Source organism: Fulvia fulva, chromosome 11 (genome assembly GCF_020509005.1).
Source record: "Fulvia fulva chromosome 11, complete sequence".
NCBI lineage: Eukaryota > Fungi > Ascomycota > Dothideomycetes > Mycosphaerellales > Mycosphaerellaceae > Fulvia > Fulvia fulva.
The window spans coordinates 2,236,345-2,257,828 of record NC_063022.1 but is presented as its reverse complement, the minus strand read 5'-3'; the positions used below and the strand labels follow the sequence as shown (position 1 = coordinate 2,257,828).

The following is a 21,484-nucleotide window of genomic DNA, read 5'->3' as shown; positions in this document are numbered from 1 at the left end:
CCGCGAGCATGGAGGCGGATTTGCTCAAGTGGTCGAACAAGCTGTCCCTCTCGATCGTATAGGATACAGCAGGATACAGCTCATTGGTCTTGCATGAGCAGCTTTTTAGCCTCAACCTGAGCGGCGGGATGGCCTCCATGTTGGTCTTGAGACCCCAGACGGTACAATCATCTGATCGGCATCGAACAACTACTTCGCCCGGCCCGCAGCATACTGTCCTGTTGGTGTCGATGCTGACTTGGTACCGACTCGATCGTGTAGCCACAGTAAGCACGATTGGGTGACTTCGATTCTATACTGTGGAATCAGACTCACAACGAACGCTGTCTCGACTGCTTGCATAGAGTGAGCTTCATGAATCGATGCACCAGCCTTCGCTATACGGGTCAGCCCCCGGAGTATTTCGAGCTGGGCCCGACCGCTTCATTTCCAGTCAGGTCCAGGTCCCCGACGCCGAGGACGAACGGCGTGTTGTGCTTGTTGTTCGTGTGCAGTGACATGGTACGGAAATGCTCGGAGTATCGTGTGAGGTAGAAGTTGGCACAAGAGGGATCTGGGATTGTTCGACGCCGAGAGCGCAAGCGACGCGTGAACAGCAGCAAGTCGCGTCAAAGCCAGCGAGCTGTAGACTAGGCCAATCGTGGCCGCGACAATTGCAGACGTCAACGAGATACCCACATGTACTGTATCATATCCACAATCTTGACAAACATACGATGGCACGTGGCAGCCATTGAGGTGTTTGAGGGTGTAGTGTACGAGTGAAAGGTGGCAGGAGAAGGAAGATGGCCCGATGTACAAAGCCCCTCCATGATTCGCCGAATCTGCCCGATAAAAAGTCTAAGAGCTCATGTCTCACCACAAAGCTCAGATATTATGTTTCTCTTGTGACTCGACCTCTTTTGCCTCTCGAGCATACACTACAATCAACCTCACACTCGTCGAAACAGTCGAGCTTCCCACCAGTCACTCTTTCTGACCACCCCGCACCAGGACAATCGCAGCAATGGCCTCCAACGGCGTCAATGGCGCACCCACGTACGCCTTGCCACAGGCTCACCAGGACCTGATGGAGAAGTCCCTCGTCGACACCGACCCAGAGATCGCCGACATCATGGCCAAAGAGATCAAGCGTCAACGCGAGTCTATCCTCCTCATCGCCTCCGAGAATGTCACCTCCCGCGCCGTCTTCGATGCTCTGGGCTCGCCAATGAGCAACAAGTACTCCGAGGGCTACCCAGGTGCTCGCTACTACGGTGGTAACGAGCACATCGACGAGATCGAGCTTACCTGCCAGAAGCGAGCTCTCGAGACCTTCCGTCTTGACCCAGCGAAGTGGGCTGTTAACGTGCAGTGCTTGAGCGGTTCGCCCGCCAACTTGCAGGTTTACCAGGCCATCATGAGGCCTCATGATCGCTTGATGGGTCTTGACCTCCCACACGGTGGCCACTTGAGCCACGGCTACCAGACACCCACCAAGAAGATCTCAGCTGTTTCGACCTACTTCGAGACCTTCCCATACCGCGTCAACCTGGAGACTGGCCTGATCGACTACGACCAGCTCGAGCAGAATGCGCTCATGTACAGGCCCAAGGTTCTCGTCGCTGGTACTTCGGCGTACTGCAGAGAGATCGACTATAAGAGGATGAGAGAGATTGCGGACAAGGTCGGATGCTACCTCATGATGGATATGGCCCACATCTCTGGTCTTGTTGCAGCCGGTGTGAACAAGTCGCCTTTCGACTACGCCGACATTGTCACAACCACCACCCACAAGAGCTTGCGTGGACCACGCGGTGCCATGATCTTCTCCCGCAAGGGCGTGAGGAAGACCGAGATGAAGGCTGGCAAGGAGGTGCAGGTTCTCTACGATCTTGAGGGCCCAATCAACTTCTCCGTCTTCCCAGGTCACCAGGGTGGCCCACACAACCACACAATCACTGCTCTTGCGGTCGCTCTCAAGCAGGCACAGACTCCAGAGTTCCTCCAGTACCAGGAGCAGGTCATCAAGAACGCCAAGCAGCTCGAGGTCTCTTTCAAGGGCCGCGGCTACAGACTCGTCACTGACGGTACCGACAACCACATGGTTCTCCTCGACCTGAAGCCACTCGGCCTCGATGGCGCACGTGTTGAGGCCGTGCTCGACCAAGTCAACATTGCATGCAACAAGAACACCACCCCAGGTGACAAGTCCGCTCTCACCCCATGCGGTATCCGCATTGGTGCCCCAGCCATGACCAGTAGAGGCATGGGCGAGAAGGACTTTGACAGAATTGCCGACTACATCGACCAGTGCATCAAGCTCGCGACCAAGATCCAGTCCGAGCTCCCAGCGCCGGCCAACAAGCAAAAGGACTTCAAGGCCAAGGTCGCCGAGGGTGTAAAGATCCCAGAGATCGCTGCCCTGAAGCAGGACATTGCCGCGTGGGCCAGCACTTTCCCACTGCCAGTCTAAGCGCTAGTCGTAAAGACGAGGCGTATGCATGCATTCACAAGGCGTTCTAGGCGATTGGAGGGATCTAGAGAAAAATTCAACAGCGCTGGTGTTATGGGGCTTAGTGAGTGTGATGACGATTGCGGCGCTTCAACTTGCTGCGCGTTGTCTGGCTTCGGACAATGGGATATCGACGAATGGATGACCGAGTAGAGAAGACAGTATGATATGGACAATCCGTACCTTCCCGAGTTCGTGTCGTGCCTTCCCTGTCTTCGCGCCTGCCGCTTTGCTAGCAGCCAATCAAAGCCGTCCCCGTTTCTTCACCCATGCAGCGGGGGCAAGCGCGCACGCGTGGAAGTGCAGCTGCCGCCAGGGTCCGGTGACGTGTGTGGTGCAACAAAGGAAGGAGTTCAATGAACGCCGTTTCCGATCGATTCACGTAGCCAACCACACGACATCTCACTGCAGTAACGTGAAGCACAATCCAAAGTCGCAATCCCCCGGACGAGACTGTTGCCACCACGCAAACATCCATCTGCCCCGCCTGCCATCTTCCCTGCTCAGCCGCACTCCCCGGCGCATTGCAAGGAAACTTGCGACAACGAACAAAGTTTGGCGACACCTGAGCTCGACTCCTGCACACTGCACCACACCAGACTCCTGCCTTCGCGACCATCTCATAACTACTGCTCTCTACCAAGACAACTCCAACAGCTCGCAACGTTCCGCACATATCCTCCACCATGTCCAACGCGCCCACGCTGATCAACCTGCCACCGCCGCCCTCGGATCCTGTGACGCCGTCGGAAGTGCCGTATGCGCCAACGTGTCGCGCCCATACTGTCACCTCATGCTAAACAACATATCACAGATCTCGCTCCGGCACACCGAACAGCACCACTACCTCCATGTCCGAGCTCTCCACTGTCGCCATCAAGGACGGACACCGCGGCCACCTGCCCCACCACTCCTCGCACCACCACCCCGGCTCCTCTCGTGAATCCTCAGGACTATCCCACCAACTCGATGCCGAACGCGCAGATCGTATATCGCGTCTCGCTGGCCTTGAGCGCGTCACTACTGCTCGCAACCCACAGACACCCACATCGTATGCTCCAGGCAGCAGCGGCATCACACCCGGCGCTGCAGCACCACCGCAGCATCCAGCTGCCACGACATACTTCGATGCGACAGGAAACCCCGCCATGGGTAGAGAACGTAGCACAGTGGGTAGTGCCTCGGCGACAGGCAGTGTAGGCGCACGTACAACTTGGGCCGGCTCTGAGGCCGGCGACCGCGCAGACTACGACAAGATGTCCGAGTCGCAAGACATGGATATGGATACCTCTTCGGTTGGTGGTATGTCCGAGGAAGGCACGGGAAGTTTGGTCGCATTTGGAGAGGGCGCACGTACTCCGGCGAGGCAGTCTACCATCAGTAGTCCTGGTGGGAAGGCTGCCACGCCGAGAGACGCGAGGATGATTGACGGCATGACTTACGATCAGCATGTCCTTGATACCACTAGTGGACAAGTCCCCGGCAGAGGACAGGAGGAGGCGGAACGTATCATGAGGGATAACATGGACACGACTTCGGCGGATAGGATGCGTCGTGGACAAGGTCCGAGAGATCTGGGATCGTTCGGGTTTGAGAAGTAGGGAATGTGGACCTGGGGGTGGGGGCAACCTGCCGAAAAGTGGTTATGGAAAGCGCTGCGGGTCAGCTTGGAAGCGATATGGAGTTTTGGAGTTTCATGGGAAGGGCACGGGACCGGTATGGTATGGCCCGACTGCGATGCCACGGCTATTGGCGCGATTATGGATGAACACGAAATGATACCAAAAAGGCATTGCGCTGCTTGTAGCTAGACGCATGCCATGCTGTGACTGTGGGAACAATGAAATCAACTTTGACATCTCAGCCTGTATCTTTTGCACGATACAATTGGGTTGATTACGCTGACGCTGCAAGACGAGGAGATATTGCCCATGTTGGAAAAGCGCCAGCCATGTGAGGTAGTGAGAGGTAAGATACGTTGATGTTGCAGCGCAGTCGATCCTCGACGCTGACACCACGACTTTTTTCGGAAACATCTTGACAACTTATTCGTTGAACGGATCGTGCTGAATTTCACGAAACGCGATATCATGGCAAACAAGAGTCTCGGCAGCAAGTCAAGCAACGCAGATCGTGAGGGTCGGCTCGACGCTCCTCATCATGAGCGCTTCTTCAACGACATCGCTTTGATCGGATTCGATGGAAGACATGGATTGAGGTGCATGTCCTGCAAGAAATTGCCATCTCACTGTGAGATCATGGCGAGATCTTTCACTGAGTCGACCTTCCTCTTCGCTTCGACCGGGCTCGACCAATTTACCGCTTGGGACGCATTTTTCGCAACAGGCCTCCGAGTCACTGTTCAATCATGATTAAACCATTCCCAGGAAAGGGGTCGTGGCCCTGGGCGAGGGGCAGCTGGCAGCTCGACGAAGTCAAGCGGTGCTTCGAGGTAGTGAGGTCGTTGTCAGTATTGTACGCATACTTAACCCTCCAAAAATTTCCACCACTACACTTGCTCCATGTTGGGAACAGTATGAATGAATGGACATGGGCTTTGCAACTTCATCGACACGAACAATGGCCAGGAACCGGATCGGGTTGTCTGGATGTCTAGTCGGCCGGGTCGATGCATCTATTTTCTGGACGTCGTAATGCGGTCTACTATACGCTTGCTCCCTGTTCAGCGGTCATAACAGACTGGCCTCGTCCTCGCGAAAGAGAAAAACAGATCATGAGATGAGGCGCGACGTATGCTGCAGTTGGCCTCTCTGTTTCTGGTATTATGGTTTTGGGCGTCATGATAAGCCCGTCTCGGGACTCAGGAAGCCAGTGGGCAGGAAATCGTCTCCTTGAGCACGATGTGGTGCACGGGCTGGTCCTGCCTGTCAATCTTTCGACGCGCGTCGGGACTTTGAGAGGCAGAATTAGTCCTTAGGATTGGGAACCCTGCTCATTAGCGACTGCAAAACATCGTTTTCTTTACATATATAAGGCCACGAAGGAGATGACAAAAGGAACGGGCCTGTCTGCAGTACTCTCGAGTACTGATGAGGTACTTCCAAGACACACTGAACCCGAACTTCGCGAATCATCGCGTGGTACGTCTGTACGTTGCGGCTAGTGCAATGCTTGAGCATGCGACTACACCACTTCAGGACAGCGCGAAGCAACAAATGAGCAAGATCTTATTTTGGGTCGATCGTTTGCAGATCCAAGGCAGTGTGCAAATGCGTTGCGGTATAGGGACATGCCGAGGCCCTTTGACTGCACCAGACTCACCAGCCTTATCAATACCACAATTGAGGACAGATGTGTGGTTCCCGAGTCTGATCTGCTGGCAGCGGGCACAGCTCTGGGCAATGCCTGTGCAAAGTCTGCCTGTGAGACAGAGCTCCATGCGAAGGTCGCTCCTTCGGTGTGTGCTGGATTCTTCGACGCTCGGGCCTCATGTGAGGTCTCTAGGGTACAGACTCCTGTCTCATGGCAGTGATGGCACAAGCCACCAAATGCGGCTCGTAGCTTGTGTTAGGTGCGTTCCGAGCCAGCGCTATAGGTGCGCCACAAAGTCTTACTCCCACGACTTACCGCTTTGGGAAGGTCTCATATTGTGTGGTCTGCGGAAGAAGGGACAGTCAGCCTGCAAGCACCAGACGAATGCAGTCAAATATGTGACAGAGGCTTTCTAGAATTGCTGTCGAGGTAGATGCTGCAAGATGGGACATTATTTTGAAGCGTACGCCATCGACGACGGAGAAGATTTTCTGAGCTCTGGTCTTCCAGCATCCTTAGCTCTCTCCTGGGTGACACAATATCGTGCTGTGCCGTGCTCGATGTAGAAAGTTCCACCACGCCGCTGACTTGTGTCCTTTATGGTCATCACTAAAGTATAAGCAGCTTCAGCACGCCCAGAACGCCACAGTCGTTCATTTTCATGACCATCGACATCCGGCACGGGCTCAGGCACTGGTCGAATCCAGCTTCTCTCGCTTGTCACGACTTTCTTGGGCATTTATGTGAAGGATCACCCGCTCCAAGACGCTCAGGGGAGCCATGTGGCTGGCTGAAGGCTGCGCTGCCCTGCGCGTGCCACGAGGTCTGGACAACGGATGGGAAACTGAGCTGGGATACAGAAAAGGATGTTAAGAACACCTCTGCCGGTGGACTTTGGATCAGCAGCAGCTTTGATACTCGCACTCGTTGCTGGAGATTCACGCTCGTTCGATTATATCAGGTTCCAGGATGCAGCTTCCTTCTATTCTTTCGATAGCGGTGCTGCTAGGCAGCGTCGCCGCCAACCCGCTCGCTCAGTACTATGGGAAGCCGCCTGGATATGGGAAACCAGCGCCTTCCTGCCCGGCTGGTAGAGATCACAAAGACTACGACGTGTATGAGCCTCCGTACTAACAGCGTGACACAGACAAATGCTTCAACAGTATCAAACAGAAGCCTGCGGAGGCCAAGGTCGCCTCTGCTTTCTGCAGCCAGTACATTATCCGCAAGCCTTGCATCAAGACCACTATGGTGAAGACGACTAAGACCATCACGACTACGAGCAAGACCACTGTCATCCCAGACAAAGCCACCAGCAGGGCCACATTCGCCATCACTCCTACTCCAGCGACTGTCTCGCCAACATGCACCACGACCACCACTGCTGTGGAGGGAACGTTCACTACGGAGCGACTCTTCACCTATCAGGGCACTCCTCCTGCAGGTGGCAATCAGAAGAGAGCAGCGCCGACTATTCCCTCCATGTCAGGTGCTGGTTGTGGTACAGGGAAGCCTCTCACATTAAAGATCAGCAGCGCTTGCTCTTGCTTGCTTGGTACTGCGAAGACCTCCGTGTCAACATCGACGTCGACGATCCTCACGACAGTCACTGTCACTTCTAGCACCACAGAGGCAGCTATGGTAAGCACTCCTCCCACCTTCCATTCACCAGACACCAGTCCTCACCGCACACTTCTTGCCTCAGACCACAACCGTTTCCGTTAGCGTCCCGCTCGATCAAGTCACGTCCTGCCAAACAGCCACAACCACAACCACCACATTCGCAAACGGCGCTGGCAGAACCTGCGGCGCCGCTCCTCCAGTCGCAGCCTACACGACTGGCCGTCAAATCTCCTGCACCGCACCTGCCCCTGCCGGCCAAACCAACTACCGTTTCCGCATCGAAGGCAACACCGCCGAAGGCACGACCTTCGACGGCTGCATCATCACCGGACCAGAAAATATCACAACTCCATCAGGTGGTACCCATCTCTGCGACGGCACAAACAATAACAATAACCCCACCCCTGGTGGCACCCTCACGACCGCCATCAATGACACTGGCCAGCAGGAGGGCTTTGGCTTTGACGGCTCTTATAGTAATCAGTTTCGAGACTTCTTCATCACTCGCATTCGTGATTCGGCTCAGACTGGCTCCCAGTACTGGGGTGTGCTTCGCGACCGGGTCTTCACAAATGCCGGTGGTTGTCAAAAGCAGACTGTCCCCGGCACTGAGGGCCTGTGGGCTTTTGATGCGTTCAATGCTAATGCTTTCTTGAACCTTGACTCGCAATATGCTGTCGTACAACCGGGAGCTGCGGTCCTGGTGACAGTGACGCAGACGGATGGGAATGGTTCAGGAAACCGTCCCGCTGCGGGCGCGACTCTGGCTGGGGCAACTTCTGACTCTAATGGGATTGTGCTTTTCACGGCGCCGATACAGGATGGGTGCTATCAGTATAAGGCTGAGAGGAGTGGCGCGATCAGGTCGCAGATCTTCTATCTGAGTGTTGTGAGCGGCCTTTGAGGTGTCTCGGGGTGAACGTAGTAATACGAGCGCAAGAGATTTAACCAAAATGGAACGCACAGTGTGTTTGAGCTAAATACTTGTAATGGCGATGTAGACATTGCTTTAAGGTGAACTTTCGACTTCTGGAACATGGAATGTCGAGCCTCTCATTCTTGGTCATCAAACGTACTTTTGCTCGACAGTGGAATTGATTAAGCGTAGCGACCGAGCGCTAGCCACACCGGAGTACGAGCTTGCGAGTACGTAGGTGAGGCGTCAGCGAGGGAGTGAAGCTCTATACCAGTCCTCAACTAGCCTTGGCGCCCGCTCTGATTGGTCAACTTTCAAGTTTTAGGGTCACGTGACCTACCGCACTGTGCCTGTTGGCGAACTCGCAAACATATACTCGTCGCTAACGCCTATGTCGTCGTATAATAAGCACTGTACGTCGGGTAGCGATAGCGTGGATCGCACGCTACTTTGCAGTCTAGAAGGGTTGGTAGAGAGCTCCACTCCGCTACGCTTACCTTTGGAGGTTCACAACCGCCAACAGCACATTTTATGGCCTACCGCCGCACACGCGCCTGTGTCCAGCTTCCGTTCCGGCCTTCCTCAGTGGTGCCATCTTGCCCAGAACACGGCTCTTATTCGGGTCTTGACGCGTGAAGTATCAGGTCCTCGTCCTATCGTGCTTCACCTCTTGCAACAAAAAACTACTTACGCTCACCTACGCCTCAAGTTGTTCCCAATCACTCTTCATTTTGTAGAGCACTGCGACTACAATGGCGATGTGCTTTCGATCCCCGGCCCTTAGCTATTCAGGATGCCGCGCTCAGCAGAAGGCATTGTCCAAGGCAATTTCTTCGCTATTATATGTTGAGTGATCAGAAAGACTATGGCTTTACTTATCTTGACATCCGACTGCCGGCCCGGTATAGCGTCTTCCAGACTCTTGACGCGGACGGAGCCATATCGGAAGCAATTGGACTGGAGCGATGTAAGTGGTGTGCGTTCCAGCAGAAGGTCTATAAAACAGCTTAAATCTCTCGTAGTCTTTCGTGAGGACCCCGGTATTACCAGCAGACTACAACATCATGCAATTCCTCACCATTCTAGCCTCCCTCCTCCTCGCGGCGACCGTGTCCGCTCAGGAGTGTGTCACTCAAGCGACATGTAACGACGGCGTATGTAACTGCTAGCAGAGTTCAACGACGGAGCACTGATGCTGTCTTAAATACATGAATGTCCTTGTCCACAGAAGATCCTTTGCGACGATGGAAAACCGCGAAGATGTGTATGTCATTCTTCAGCCTCTTAGCAGGACGTGCTGACGATACCGATCTGACTGACACGTGTTTAGGCTTTCGTATAGAGTAAGGAAGATCTGCTGGTATTCGCTGGGTTTGCTGCGTATCCGTGATTCGGCAAGAAGGACAACGATTCCATCGATCTGAAAGTTGTTGGAAGTCAAATAAGCCACTCTGAACTGAGCTCAGGGCGGCGTCGCCTTTTGCAACAAAACTAGAGGCTGCAAGAGGCGGCCTTTTCATGCTGTGACCCGGGCTAGAGGGAAGAACTTAGTCGATTGGTTCCCGTGGAAAACGTTCAATGCAAGGCTGAACATTGGCTCGTTGACCACATCTCCATTATTATTCCAGGTCTTTGCCTTCTAAGAGCATGGCATAAGTGGTAGATCATCACCGATGGCGGGAAATTCGTCGCAGGCCCCCGGAAACCCGATTACCTCATATGTCTTCTGGCAGCCGTAGCTGAAGAACACCTGATTAACGCAAGTGTCTCGGGTTCAAGGTATTGTATATTCTGCGAATGCGGCAGATCGGGTTTGAAGCGCTTGGAAGACTTCATCTCGACCTGGAATCAGTAAATACGAAGCATAGCCTTACGACCATGTAAGGCTGACGACGACGACGATTAGAGAGGCTCAACACAAGCGTGGCATCCATGGAACTTTTACGTGTTGTCGCACTAGGCCTTGGTGATGGCCGGCACTGGTCGATATGCTTATGCTGTCCACGAAGTCCCAGTCTCGACAGGCAATGCAGTACGATGAACCATTGGTGACCCGGGCAGTACAGCCTTCGAAGTCACCACCACGTCCGCCGTGTGCAGTTGCGTGGGCTCTGGCGGTGGAGGCGACCAGTAGAGCGATGGCATGACCGTACCATCATCAAAAACTTCAACATCATCCTCCAATAACTGATCCAAGATGAAGATGTCTTCGATCCTGTTCTTGCGCTGCAAAACTCTTCTCACCAAAGACCTCTTGAGCCAGCTACCCATATTAACGTTCTGTGGAAGTTGGTTGTCGGGGTAACTCTCGGGCTGCAGGCGATAGTTTGAGGCAGGATAATTGAAAGGGGCAGCGAACATTGGATCGGCAGGGTGTGCTCGAAATCCTTGATCGGTGACTGTTCTCGCAGCTCCGTTGGCCCCTTTGGTGTATGTTGCCCAACATTCGCTGTTCTGAGTCTGGGAGTCGAAGCCATATGCTTGAATGAAGTGCTGGCCATTGGCTTGACCACGACCGTCGCCGTTCCCGTAGCCATCAAAAGCCCAAGTGATAGGTGGCGCGCCTCGCCCATTTGCAGAGCGGAGTGCAGAACAAGGCTCCCAGACCAGTTGTTTCCATACTCCGAAATTACCACCCTGTCGTCCATTTGCGGGTCCATTGACAAAGCGGAGGACTTGGGTATTGGGCCAGGTGGCTTCACGTAGACCTCCCATGGGAAACTCATCGACCTCGCAGCGGTACCTGCCAAGACCAGGTAGCGATGGCCTAGCTGCTGAGCGGTACCTGTCTGCACGCCAGTTATCCCAGTCGTCTTTGAAGTATCGTCCAGCACGATTCCGCTGATGGTAGACAGTATTGCCACCAAGATAGTCATCGATTGCCCACCGCTGGTTGTCGCAAATCTCATCAAAGTTCTGCCCGTATCTACAGGTGTAGGTGACTTGACAGTCAGTCTGCCCTCGTGTGGTCGGGAGAATGGTCCAACCACTTTGAGTGGCAGGAACAGGAACGACGGTCAAGGTCACGGTCTTTGTGACGGTAGAGGACGCTGATTTGCGAGCACTGTCCAAGGCACTCATGATCAATTTCGCTACTAGGCCGACTGCCACTGCATTGTCTTGTTGTGGTTTACTGGGTTTGCTGCCAGAGCTGCAAGCGATGGCAGTAGCTAGAAGGCTGCTGATACCTCCGAAGAAGAAGCCGACTGGTCCTGTGAAGAATCCAAGAGCTCCGGCGGTAGCTGCCGAGGTGGCCAGTCCTGCTCGATAGCATGTACCTTGTGATATAGATTGTCGCTTGGTGATTCCTCCTTGGCCCACCAGGACGAGGTCGGTTGTGTCGTATTTAGGCGAAGGAATAAACCCATTGCAGCAGTAAGACTGTGTTCCGCCATTGCAAGGCTTGCCGATACTGTCTTCTCCGTCGTAGGGATGACCTAGATGGAGTTGTTAGTGTAAGAGGCTATGATGAAAGATGGTGCTCGCCTCACTGTTCACAGCAACGACCGAGTCGTTCGCACTGCTGCATCCTCCAGCGGCGCAACTGAGACCGACTCCACGCCAGCCATCCCAATGACAGGTTCCTGTTGTGGTACCTGCAGCACAGCACAGAGTTTGGAACTCGCTTCCACTGCAAGTGGTACTCCTCGAAAGTCCACTGACTTGTCCTTTGGCATAAGTCGTCTCGAAGTAGCCTTCGACACACTGCCCACCACCTGCCCTCTCGTTAGCGTAGTGCTTGGCATCACTGGGAGTGAGTGCTTACAAAAGGTCCAGTAGCAAGATTGTCTGGTCGTGGCATCTACCTCAGCCTGAAGCTGCGCAGCTGCAAGTTCTCTCACAAGTTCTGGATCAAGGCCCTCCAGCCCGAGCAAGTTGTGGTTGCTGGTGCTGTCAACATCATCCTGGTCTAATGCCCAGATCATCTTGCCGCCAAGGCAGAGTTCGTTAGCAGCTTGGAGTTTCAGCGATGTCGTCTCGCCGTCGTCGTAGCTAACCCACTGATCGTTGTTCCATGTGATCCACTTGACAGCTGCCTCTTTGTCGAACACAGGAGTGAGGCCGTTTTGCTGTATGATTTCGATGATCTCAGCATTCATGAGCGTACCGGCAGCGTCAGGACTTGGGTTGCATCGCCCTGGTGTTCCACCAGATTTGAAGACGCATCCGGGTGTATTGCAAGAAGGGTCTGCCAAAGTGAATGATCTGCCGTACCAACCTAGCCCGAGGTTGACCTTTTGAGGATCCACATCATTGCGCCATAGTAGGTCTAGCCCATCCCTGGCGCTTGTCAGCATGCATTTCAATGATCTTTGCGTTAGCGATCTACTTGATCTGGGTGAGGTTAGTGTGTGGTCTGATGTATGGGCCGGTCTCCTTGTTCGTAGAGTCCCAAACACCGTGGATGTCTGCGACGCAGTCAGTGAGACGGACTCCACCAAAGGTACTACACACATACCGTAAGACATGAAATTGTAGAAGTCCACATAATCTTGCATGCCATTGATGTCGAACCATCGAAGATACCAGAAGCTTGACGGCAGGGTCAAGCTAATACCGTATGAGTTGCCGAAGGCTGCTCGCATCTCTTGCAATAGGGACACGAGATTTTGGGTATCGGCATTGATTCCTCCCCGATCCCAAGCACCTGGATACTCCCAATCTTGTGAATGTGTTAGTGTATATTATGGGTTGTGCTTGATTCCCGCGCTTTAACCGTAGCTTACCGAGATCAACTCCATCGAATCCATACGTCTGCATGAATTGAAGACAGCTTCGAATGAAAGCAGCGCAACTCTCTGATGAAGAAGACATGTCGCTGAATGCCCTTTGAGTATCAGGTACATTGACGGGGTCATTGAAGCTCCAGCCTCCAATTGCTATCCATGTCCGCAAGGAAGCCTTTCTTGACTTCAGACCTGTGAACTCGGAATATAAAGGAATGTCGGCAGCGTCCATGGGCGTGATCTGGAATGTCGTTGGGTGGAAGTATGCGAATGCGAAGACTAGATGCGTGAAGCCAGTAGCGTCCAAGTCGCTAGGTGTCTTCGACATGCACACTCTACGTGATGACTGTCTTGTGTCAATCATGTCATGTCAAGGCATAATCTTCACGGTGACTTACCCAAGCTTCATAGTAACCCACAGTTCTCCCTGCTGACGCGCCCGAGCATGATGGCGCGGGAGCATCTCCACATTGCCCATATTCGTCTTGACATTCGTCATCGCAATAGTCTGTCGTTGTTCCGCAGAAGCCATGCTACCGGAAGTCAGCTTTCGTGTCTGGATGTCATCCTGCTCGCGTTCTGCGGAAATACCTGCCTTCGAGCAGCACACGTTCAGTGGACAGGAATTGTTTCCTGGTACGCCGTACTGTCCACATTCCGCCTTTGCATCGCAATTCGAGAGACAGACGTCGCTGCCGCTGTAGGGATGAATTCTGAGTCAGCTCTAGTGTTCGACTGTTAATCCGACTTCTAATTGATACATGACTCACCACTGATCTGGGGAGTATCCGCAAATGCCGGTTGAGCTACAGCAAGCTCCGTTGACGCATGGTGTACCCGGTGCACATGTGCCAACTGGGAGCTCTGTGTCCTGTCGTTTGTCGAGCGTTGTGCCAATAGAAGACGCCAGTAACACCCTGATCAGAGGGTTGACATTGGTGCGAGAGACATTCTCGAACTTGGGCGTGGAGTTAGAGTGTACCGTGATCAGAGGCCTGTACACCTCTGAGCCATTGCGAAGTGGAATGGTAAAGTTTGCTGCCTGGATCAGCGAAGAATAAAGAGTCAGCCATAGGGAGCAGATGCTAGTCCGAGGCATCTTCGCCAAAGGGAATCAGAACGTAGCAGCTCAATGCTCGAAGCTGCGTGATTAGGGTGACCTGGGCAAGGGCTCCTAACATGAGCGAGGCAGGATTATGAGAAAGAAGTCGAACGTGAGGATGTCGCTTCGACAGCACCATGCTCGGGCATAGCACGGACTTGGGGCCTCTTCGAAATCTGGTGTGAGTTCTGGCCTCTTGTAGCGAGATGAGATTGCTGTGGGTATTCGAGAGCTGAGTGTGGCCTGCATGATCAAGTGTGTCATGAATGATTACTGCTCCTACCGAAGAGGCTGATCGTGCCCAGTGGCTGCATAGGTGATATGGAGTGCGGGCCATTGGCATGATACCCTTCTTTTCCACCTAGTCGGTCGTCGTACCGTAGGAGGTACCTGCGCCGGAGAAGACGGCATTGAGGGTCTACAGATGGGTCCCACGGTGGTGCCGCATTCGGCAGCATGCATAGGTGTGAGCGAGCTCGCATGGAACTTGCGGCGCCTTGGCAGTGGTTCACGCTTCTGCAAGGGGGATTTTCGCAGACATATGGCGAGGCTAGAGCATGGACATGGTTCGAGTACCGTTCGACGCATGGGGAGAGAAGTCTTGCTGGCGTTGATACTTGATGGTTATGATTCTGGTCATGTGTCGCGTGTTGTAGGGGAGGAAAAGAAGGAGCAACCTTGGAAGTGGTCAAGGTTCGCCTGGGCCAAGAACGGGCTGGGCCGCTCCCCGGGACCCCGACGCTGCCGATATAATAGTCTATCAAAGTTACTCAAGCCAATATGGACTTCAGCTCAACATTCCTTCGCTTTGTTTTGGGATTAAAATGCTGCTTCAAGATGAGGCTGCTGGTATCCGACCCTTGCCTGCTGCATGGAATGCGGGCTCCACCCCTCCTGAGTCCACCTACTTGTCACGTCCAGAAGGAGGCTGAAAGGCTCGAAAGGACAACAGAAACAGCGTCAAAGCACGCTAGATCCTGGCAAAGCGCGCTCTCGTAGCGCCCGGTAGAGTGGATTGCACTATCAATGCCTGTAATACTTGGTCTCGACATTGCGAAAGCCAGCCAAGTCGGTGGGTTCCGATCGGGAGTGGTTGAAGGCTGTACAGCACGTATCGTTTGGAAAGAAGCAAGTAGCTGTCGATGGTAGGGTCTGCACTCGTACTCTGCTTGTAGACTGCTGGTACTAGAAACTCCCTTCCATCCTCAGAGCAGCAGCGGAGAAAAAAGATGTATCCTTCAGCATTGCCGGTAGCTCTCTTCCTGCACACCGTTGCGGCAGCCTCATCGTTCAATCTTTACACAAACTTCGATCCGGCTGGCGTTGAGCTCATTCTGGGCTTTTCTGCAGAATGTCTCGAGGCGCTGTGAGTAGAAGTGTCGACTTTGCAAAATGACCTGGGACTTGTCACTAAGAACATGTACAGTAACGCCACAGTCAACTGCGATTCTGCTACGACACTGTTGGCCGCCCAAGGTCCAGATGAAACTTGTCAGTAATGCTCAGCCGATCGCAGCAACGAGGATGCTCACGAACTTTCACAGACTGGTCTCAAGACAACCTCACAACGTTCTGTACCGACCAATGCGCTTCATCTATGACATCTTGGGTGTCCAACGTCGAAAATCGTTGTGCTGGACAGTCTGCAGACTTCGGAGATACCATCGTGCAGGCTGTGACTGACCCGCTGCTTGTTGCTGCTGGCCACGATTTACTGTGCCTCAAAGACAGGTACTGCGCTGCCTCATACAAGCGTCGATCAAGCTGACAATTGTAGCTCCGGTTCTCTATGTTATCTAGAATCGCAAGATTGGCAAGGCAGCGACTACGTGAGGTGTGTATCAGGCTTCGTTGAAAGCAGCTTCATACTGATGATTGAAGAAGATACAATCCTCCGGCATGCCTCGCAGATGACCCGGATCGCCCTGAAGGTCTGTGCGACGGTACCCATTTCTCGACCGAGATCAATATCTTGCCAGAAATGACCAACGTCACGCGACTTTACGATAGCGAGCTGGTAGACGACTCGCCCCAGTGTAGTTGAAAAGAGCTGATGAAAACCAGGTCTGTAGTGAATGCTTCGTAAAGATATGACGGCAACGACTCCTGTCCCCCACGTTGCCCAAAGACGATTACACTCAATATCTTCTCGAGCAGTACGACCAGATTCAAGACACTTGCTCAACAAGCATTCCGGTTGCCACCTATAGCAACACGCTTTTCATGACCGGAACTACGACCACGCCGAGTGCCACAACAGCCACGCCAACTACCACTTGCGCAGGGCAGATAGTGAGCCCGCCTACGGATGTCGTATTACCGGGATGTAACCTGCTTGCGGATGCCTACAACGTGACGACAGGTGATCTACGTGCAGTCACTGGAAACGAGATGTGCGAGTTCAACTCTTCCATCTGCCTTCCATTGCCGTGTCCCATCGACGTCGTCTACGGCTTTCTGACCTGTGCCGATCTGGCCACAAAGTATAGCACCTCGAATAATCAAGTCACCCTGACCCAATTCTTAGGCTGGAACAAGTGGATCTTGGGCGACCGTAGCTCTCTGGCGTCCAGCCAGAGGATTTGCATTGGGTCTCCAGGTAAGGCGATCGGAACCGACACTCAATGACGAGCGGCTAACGTTGAACAGGTGGCTCGTATGTTCCCGACTCCACCATAGTGGCGCCAACAGGTACCGGCTCATATTTTACTGCGGCTACGCCAGCGCTGCCCACCCAGACTGGGACAGTAGCAGCACGTGGCCGGTATTACGATGTTGTCTCTGGCGACACCTGTAATCAGATCGCACTCGTGTATGGCCAGCTTAACTCTTACCTGGACGATGACTGCAAGAATTTGTGGCTCTCTACTTCGGTCTGTGTCGCACCTGTGACCGTGGGCCCACCATCTACCGACGGGACATGTGGCCCAAGCTACAGTGGAACGACTTGCAACGGGACATTGTTCGGCGAGTAAGTCATGAGCGCAACGATATGTTTGATGCCGAGTGCTGATGATAAACAAGTTGCTGCTCGACGTCAGGATATTGCGGTTCTAGTGAAGCGTACTGTGGCTTTGGCAATTGCGTTTCTGGTGCTTGCGAGACTGATCAGTCCATCGTATCACAAGACGGAAGCTGTGGTCCCGACCACGACGACCTCATTTGCGTTGGCTCCGGTTTTGGCGATTGCTGCTCGATATACGGATACTGTGGTTCAGGTGCGGATCAATTACATCTTAGTCTCAATTTCTCCGCTAACAATGGTTGTGCTTAGGCTCATCATACTGCGGCGCCGGTCTATGCTACTCTGGCGAGTGTGAGGCTGACATCGGAGGCCCATCGGTCGATGGTTCTTGCGGACCTAACTTCAATGGAAACAAGACATGCACAGGAACTCAGTTTGGTTCCTGTTGTAGCACTTGTAAGTTCTCAGCCGCAAGTTCGCCGACGATTTTGCAGTGCTGACGCTTTTTGCATAGCTGGCTATTGTGGCTCGACTGCAGAGTACTGTCAAGGTAATAATTGCTATTCGGGCGCTTGCACCGCGTGAGGGATTGCCATCGATCGTGCTTGAGAATCTCAGCTGCACTGTTGCATGTTCCAAACACGAGATCTTGAGCCCTTCTGTTCGCCGATGTGTGACCATCGTGAACGTGCTACAGCGATTAAGGGTGATTGGGTGATGTATCACGCTCGCATAAGTCATTGCATGACTCTACTCTCAAGCGACGCTGTTCTTGTGTAGTGGCAGTCGTTGCACGAGGACCCATAAAATAACCCCCTGGTTCGGTCGTGACTAAGCATTTCATGCACCTTCTTCGTTTCATCCTGACTTTTGGTTTCTCTTCCCTTCCCTTCTGTCCACTACTTTGATCATACTCCTTAACAATGCCATTGGACCATGCGAAATGCGCGGAGCTACACAACAACATCGCGCGAACAGGATGGGAGGCAACAGGTCGCCAATTTGAGGATGGTCAATTTCAGCCATTCTGGGCCGCTTGGGAGGCAATTCACGATCAACTGGAAGCTATTCTGTATACCGACACTATCGCCTTTTACAAGTCAGCACTAATTCCAAATACCCAACCCGACGTGGACGATGACTACCAGTACTTCTTCTACTTCTGCTCGGGTCTGGCAAATCCCAATGCCGAGTTCAATTGGGATGCAACTCGGGCATTGAACAACAACCAGGGAGGCCGATACATTGTCTTGTATTCTCTATCGTATCTGGAGAGTGGCCATCGTGTCGGTGTGCTGTGAGTTACAATGCTGAAAGTAGCTCGCGCAATGGCTCACCTTTTGACAGCCTGGATCAAGAGACCGGAAACGCGATCATGCAACCGAATCTGTTCAGCTATGACTCTAGGAGTCCTGGGCTTCCTTGGAGACCATTAGAAGACGTACTCCAGAGCTTCATCGATATGATCAATGTCAACAAATTCGTAGCGGGGAGATACAAGTCTGACAATACCATACCGCCATTGGGGATGGCCAGTCCGCAGGTCAGCATTTTCATTTGTTGACATGATCTGTAACTTACCCTTCACTAAAAGTACCCATGGAAACTCTTATCATTCAGCACAGAGATCGTGGATCTGACGCTGGACGCATATCGAGGCCTCGTCAAAGCCATCGAGGATCGGATGCCGCCTGAGGAGGAAGATCAAGCACACTTGGCGCAACCTTTGGCGACGAATGCGACTCTGGACCAAGGCAAATTTCCATCGAAGTGCTTTGTACGAACATTCTTGACGAGTGCACAACATCCGCGCAGAGTCCGATACATTGCTCCAGGTGTGACACTTCCAACAGAAGAGACATTGCTTAACCAACCATTCAAGGAATTCGCCAGACAGCATCGACATGCAAGCCCAAGCTATGGCATGCCTGTCGCCGACGATGAAGATCCATTGTATCCACCATACCTTCTCTTCCCAGCAGAGAGGGATGGGCAACAGGTTCGCACTATATTGCTTACAGGAGAAGAAGTTGAGCCGACATTCGAGCATCCTTTCTCTTCATTACAAGATCTGCCATCTGGTGTATACCTCGATGCGACGCGGCCGTGGAGTGGAACAGCACACGAGGATGCGAGTCTGCTTCTCCTGCCTTACGATGTCGGTGGTGCTGATGGGTATGCTCAATACAACGACCAAGTGATGTTTGAGTCTCCTTCAAAGACAGATCTGTACCAGACCAGTGTCAATCCTTTCACCCTGGGCCACAGGACACAGCTACACCTGATTCTAGACAGCTGGAGACGCATGATAGAGCAGGGCCATTGGGAGGTGGACAGCGATGGTGACACCGGCGGCATAGACAAGTTTCGGGAGGTCGATCAGAGCGCGGACATTGCCAGGAGGTACACCGCAGATCTGCATTGGTGAGATTATATGCGCGTGCAGTTGCACATTTGCACATTTGCACAAGACTGTAAGACACGCAAGAGGAGCCCGAACCGATTACCGGTGGTACAGAGTTCGTTATAGACCCTCGGAGAAACCTGGCGTTGTCTTGGCCGCGGAACGACGTGCTGGCATACTGGGGAAGAAGTCTTCGTGTCGACAGTGAGACGCGAATAGCGACAGTGAGCATGTCGCCTTTCATAAGAACGGGATCATTTGGTCGGCGCTATACTACGGACGACGCTTCTACCCACCAACACCTCCTCATCTTCAAGATCTCAGATAGAGATCTGACTACCACGTCGAAGTCCAACGCCTGCTCCGAAGCTTTTCAAGATACGTAGGGTCTAAAGTGTGCCGGCACAAGCCGTGCGGCCATTACTACAGTAGCAAGACTCGCCATTCTGGCACGCGAGGAGAGGCTGGAAAGTGCCTCCACTACAAAAATACTGCGAAGACATTAAATACACTCCAATCACGGGCTGTGCACGTCACCAGCTTACTGATTCAGCGGAATTGGCACCAAAGCCACAACCCACAACACCTATGGCGCACTGCTCTCCTTGTTGTACCTGGTTGATACAGATAGCTTGGATCAAAGCTGCTGGGAGCATGGCAGCGAGCATGGTGAAAGTGGTAAAGTAGTGCATTTTGGTGTGGTGCAGACTGCTTAGGCTGTTGGATTGAGTTGAATTGATACAGGTTGAGAAATTGGGTTGCGTTTAACGAGAGACGCATGAGTTTTGTATGTGTGAGGTGCAGAACTAGTTCCTGCGAAGGATCAGAGCACAGGACGATCACCAAGGGCAGGCGTGAAGGACAGGCACGAAGGACAACAACAAACATTGGCGCACAACTGCAGCACTCCATGGCTTGTACGATCGCTTTTCGGGAACTCCTGCCCTTGCTACTGTCTCTAAGGGAGCTTGATATCAACACACTGCTCTGCGGCTACAGTCCCAACATCCTGCTTATGCTCATGCTTACGCTTATGCTTATGCTCATAAGCAACCTTCGTTGGGGTCCAAGAAGGAGTCAAAGCCAGTCCAATAGCACGATATCATTGTAGCTTTGGCGTCGACGTGCGGAGCATGGGCACAGCTGGCCGACGCGAAGGATTGAGCTGGCCGGCGCGAAGGACTGAGCCAGCAATGCGTGTTCTCAAGGCACGTCAGGCTCTGTATACCTTGCCACAGCTGGATACTGTCGGCCTGATAATTTCATCATTCTGCGAAGTCAATCACACTTTTCACGCTGCTCAAAGCAATGGACCCCGAACAAGACACACAACACGACGATGAGAATGGCGACGAACAGCAGAGCACTCTGTTGCAGAAGTCCCCGATATGGAGCAAAACCCATCTTACTTCCGTTGTCACTATCTGCGTCGCCATTTTTCTACTCGTTCCGTTGACGGTTCTAGCACATCTACTCGGGCGATCAGGCAATTCAAATCTCGCGGCTCTTGACAACTGCGGCACCACACCTAGTGAAGCACGAAGTCGAGGCTGTCCCTTTGATATTCTTTCCTTCGCCTGGCAGACTCCAGACTGCTACGACCACGACAACACCGAGGCATTCCGTACGCACAATGGCACTTGGTCATATTTCGCCGACATACAGGGCACAAGATCGAGACCCGAGGAGGAAGCCATGGCTGGTGGACTCCAGACATTTGTTACGGCTGAATATCACTTCACGCACTGCACCTATATGTGGAGACAGCTTCACCGTGCATATACGATTCGAGGCTATATCGATGATCATCTCGACAACTGGAACCACACTCTACATTGCCAGCGATTGCTTTTGGCCCGTCCAACATGGCAAATGGCAGACGTGAACACAGTTGGGCGGATCATTTATCCCAAATGCAGGAGGATTGGACAGCCTAGGGACTGAAGTACTAGTGGCTTGCTCGTGGTCGGAATCGGAGTC

The 21,484-nt window shown here is 53.0% G+C and overlaps 7 protein-coding genes across 7 annotated transcripts; 6 read left to right on the top strand and 1 right to left on the bottom strand.

Annotated features, from left to right (window-relative positions):
• Positions 1 to 1,006: 1,006 nt before the first annotated feature.
• CLAFUR5_13036 (Serine hydroxymethyltransferase, cytosolic) lies at positions 1,007 to 2,455 on the top strand (the record flags this gene model as incomplete). The annotated part of the gene is made up of 1 exon (XM_047912184.1): positions 1,007 to 2,455. The coding sequence occupies one exon, from the start codon at positions 1,007 to 1,009 to the stop codon at positions 2,453 to 2,455; it is 1,449 nt and encodes a 482-aa protein (XP_047767972.1).
• A 725-nt stretch (positions 2,456 to 3,180) lies between these two features.
• On the top strand, positions 3,181 to 4,095 carry CLAFUR5_13035 (uncharacterized protein; the record flags this gene model as incomplete). The annotated part of the gene is made up of 2 exons (XM_047912183.1): positions 3,181 to 3,251; positions 3,309 to 4,095. 2 exons carry the CDS (start codon positions 3,181 to 3,183, stop codon positions 4,093 to 4,095), a joined length of 858 nt encoding a protein of 285 aa, XP_047767973.1.
• Positions 4,096 to 6,736: 2,641 nt separating this feature from the next.
• Positions 6,737 to 8,294, top strand: CLAFUR5_13034 (uncharacterized protein; the record flags this gene model as incomplete). The annotated part of the gene is made up of 3 exons (XM_047912182.1): positions 6,737 to 6,857; positions 6,915 to 7,408; positions 7,473 to 8,294. 3 exons carry the CDS (start codon positions 6,737 to 6,739, stop codon positions 8,292 to 8,294), a joined length of 1,437 nt encoding a protein of 478 aa, XP_047767841.1.
• An 877-nt stretch (positions 8,295 to 9,171) lies between these two features.
• On the top strand, positions 9,172 to 9,648 carry CLAFUR5_13033 (uncharacterized protein; the record flags this gene model as incomplete). The annotated part of the gene is made up of 4 exons (XM_047912181.1): positions 9,172 to 9,273; positions 9,329 to 9,460; positions 9,535 to 9,570; positions 9,637 to 9,648. The coding sequence occupies 4 exons, from the start codon at positions 9,172 to 9,174 to the stop codon at positions 9,646 to 9,648; spliced, it is 282 nt and encodes a 93-aa protein (XP_047767969.1).
• A 2,984-nt stretch (positions 9,649 to 12,632) lies between these two features.
• Positions 12,633 to 13,565, bottom strand: CLAFUR5_13032 (Chitotriosidase-1; the record flags this gene model as incomplete). The annotated part of the gene is made up of 4 exons (XM_047912180.1): positions 12,633 to 12,715; positions 12,766 to 12,969; positions 13,034 to 13,368; positions 13,432 to 13,565. 4 exons carry the CDS (start codon positions 13,563 to 13,565, stop codon positions 12,633 to 12,635), a joined length of 756 nt encoding a protein of 251 aa, XP_047768265.1.
• Positions 13,566 to 15,364: 1,799 nt separating this feature from the next.
• On the top strand, positions 15,365 to 16,179 carry CLAFUR5_13031 (LysM domain-containing protein; the record flags this gene model as incomplete). The annotated part of the gene is made up of 5 exons (XM_047912179.1): positions 15,365 to 15,501; positions 15,562 to 15,626; positions 15,680 to 15,866; positions 15,913 to 15,969; positions 16,020 to 16,179. 5 exons carry the CDS (start codon positions 15,365 to 15,367, stop codon positions 16,177 to 16,179), a joined length of 606 nt encoding a protein of 201 aa, XP_047767970.1.
• A 179-nt stretch (positions 16,180 to 16,358) lies between these two features.
• Positions 16,359 to 19,528, top strand: CLAFUR5_13030 (LysM domain-containing protein; the record flags this gene model as incomplete). Its single annotated transcript, XM_047912178.1, has 8 exons — positions 16,359 to 16,734; positions 16,785 to 17,106; positions 17,160 to 17,353; positions 17,410 to 17,556; positions 17,615 to 17,650; positions 18,079 to 18,397; positions 18,448 to 18,643; positions 18,695 to 19,528. 8 exons carry the CDS (start codon positions 16,359 to 16,361, stop codon positions 19,526 to 19,528), a joined length of 2,424 nt encoding a protein of 807 aa, XP_047768266.1.
• Between the last annotated feature and the right edge of the window lie 1,956 nt (positions 19,529 to 21,484).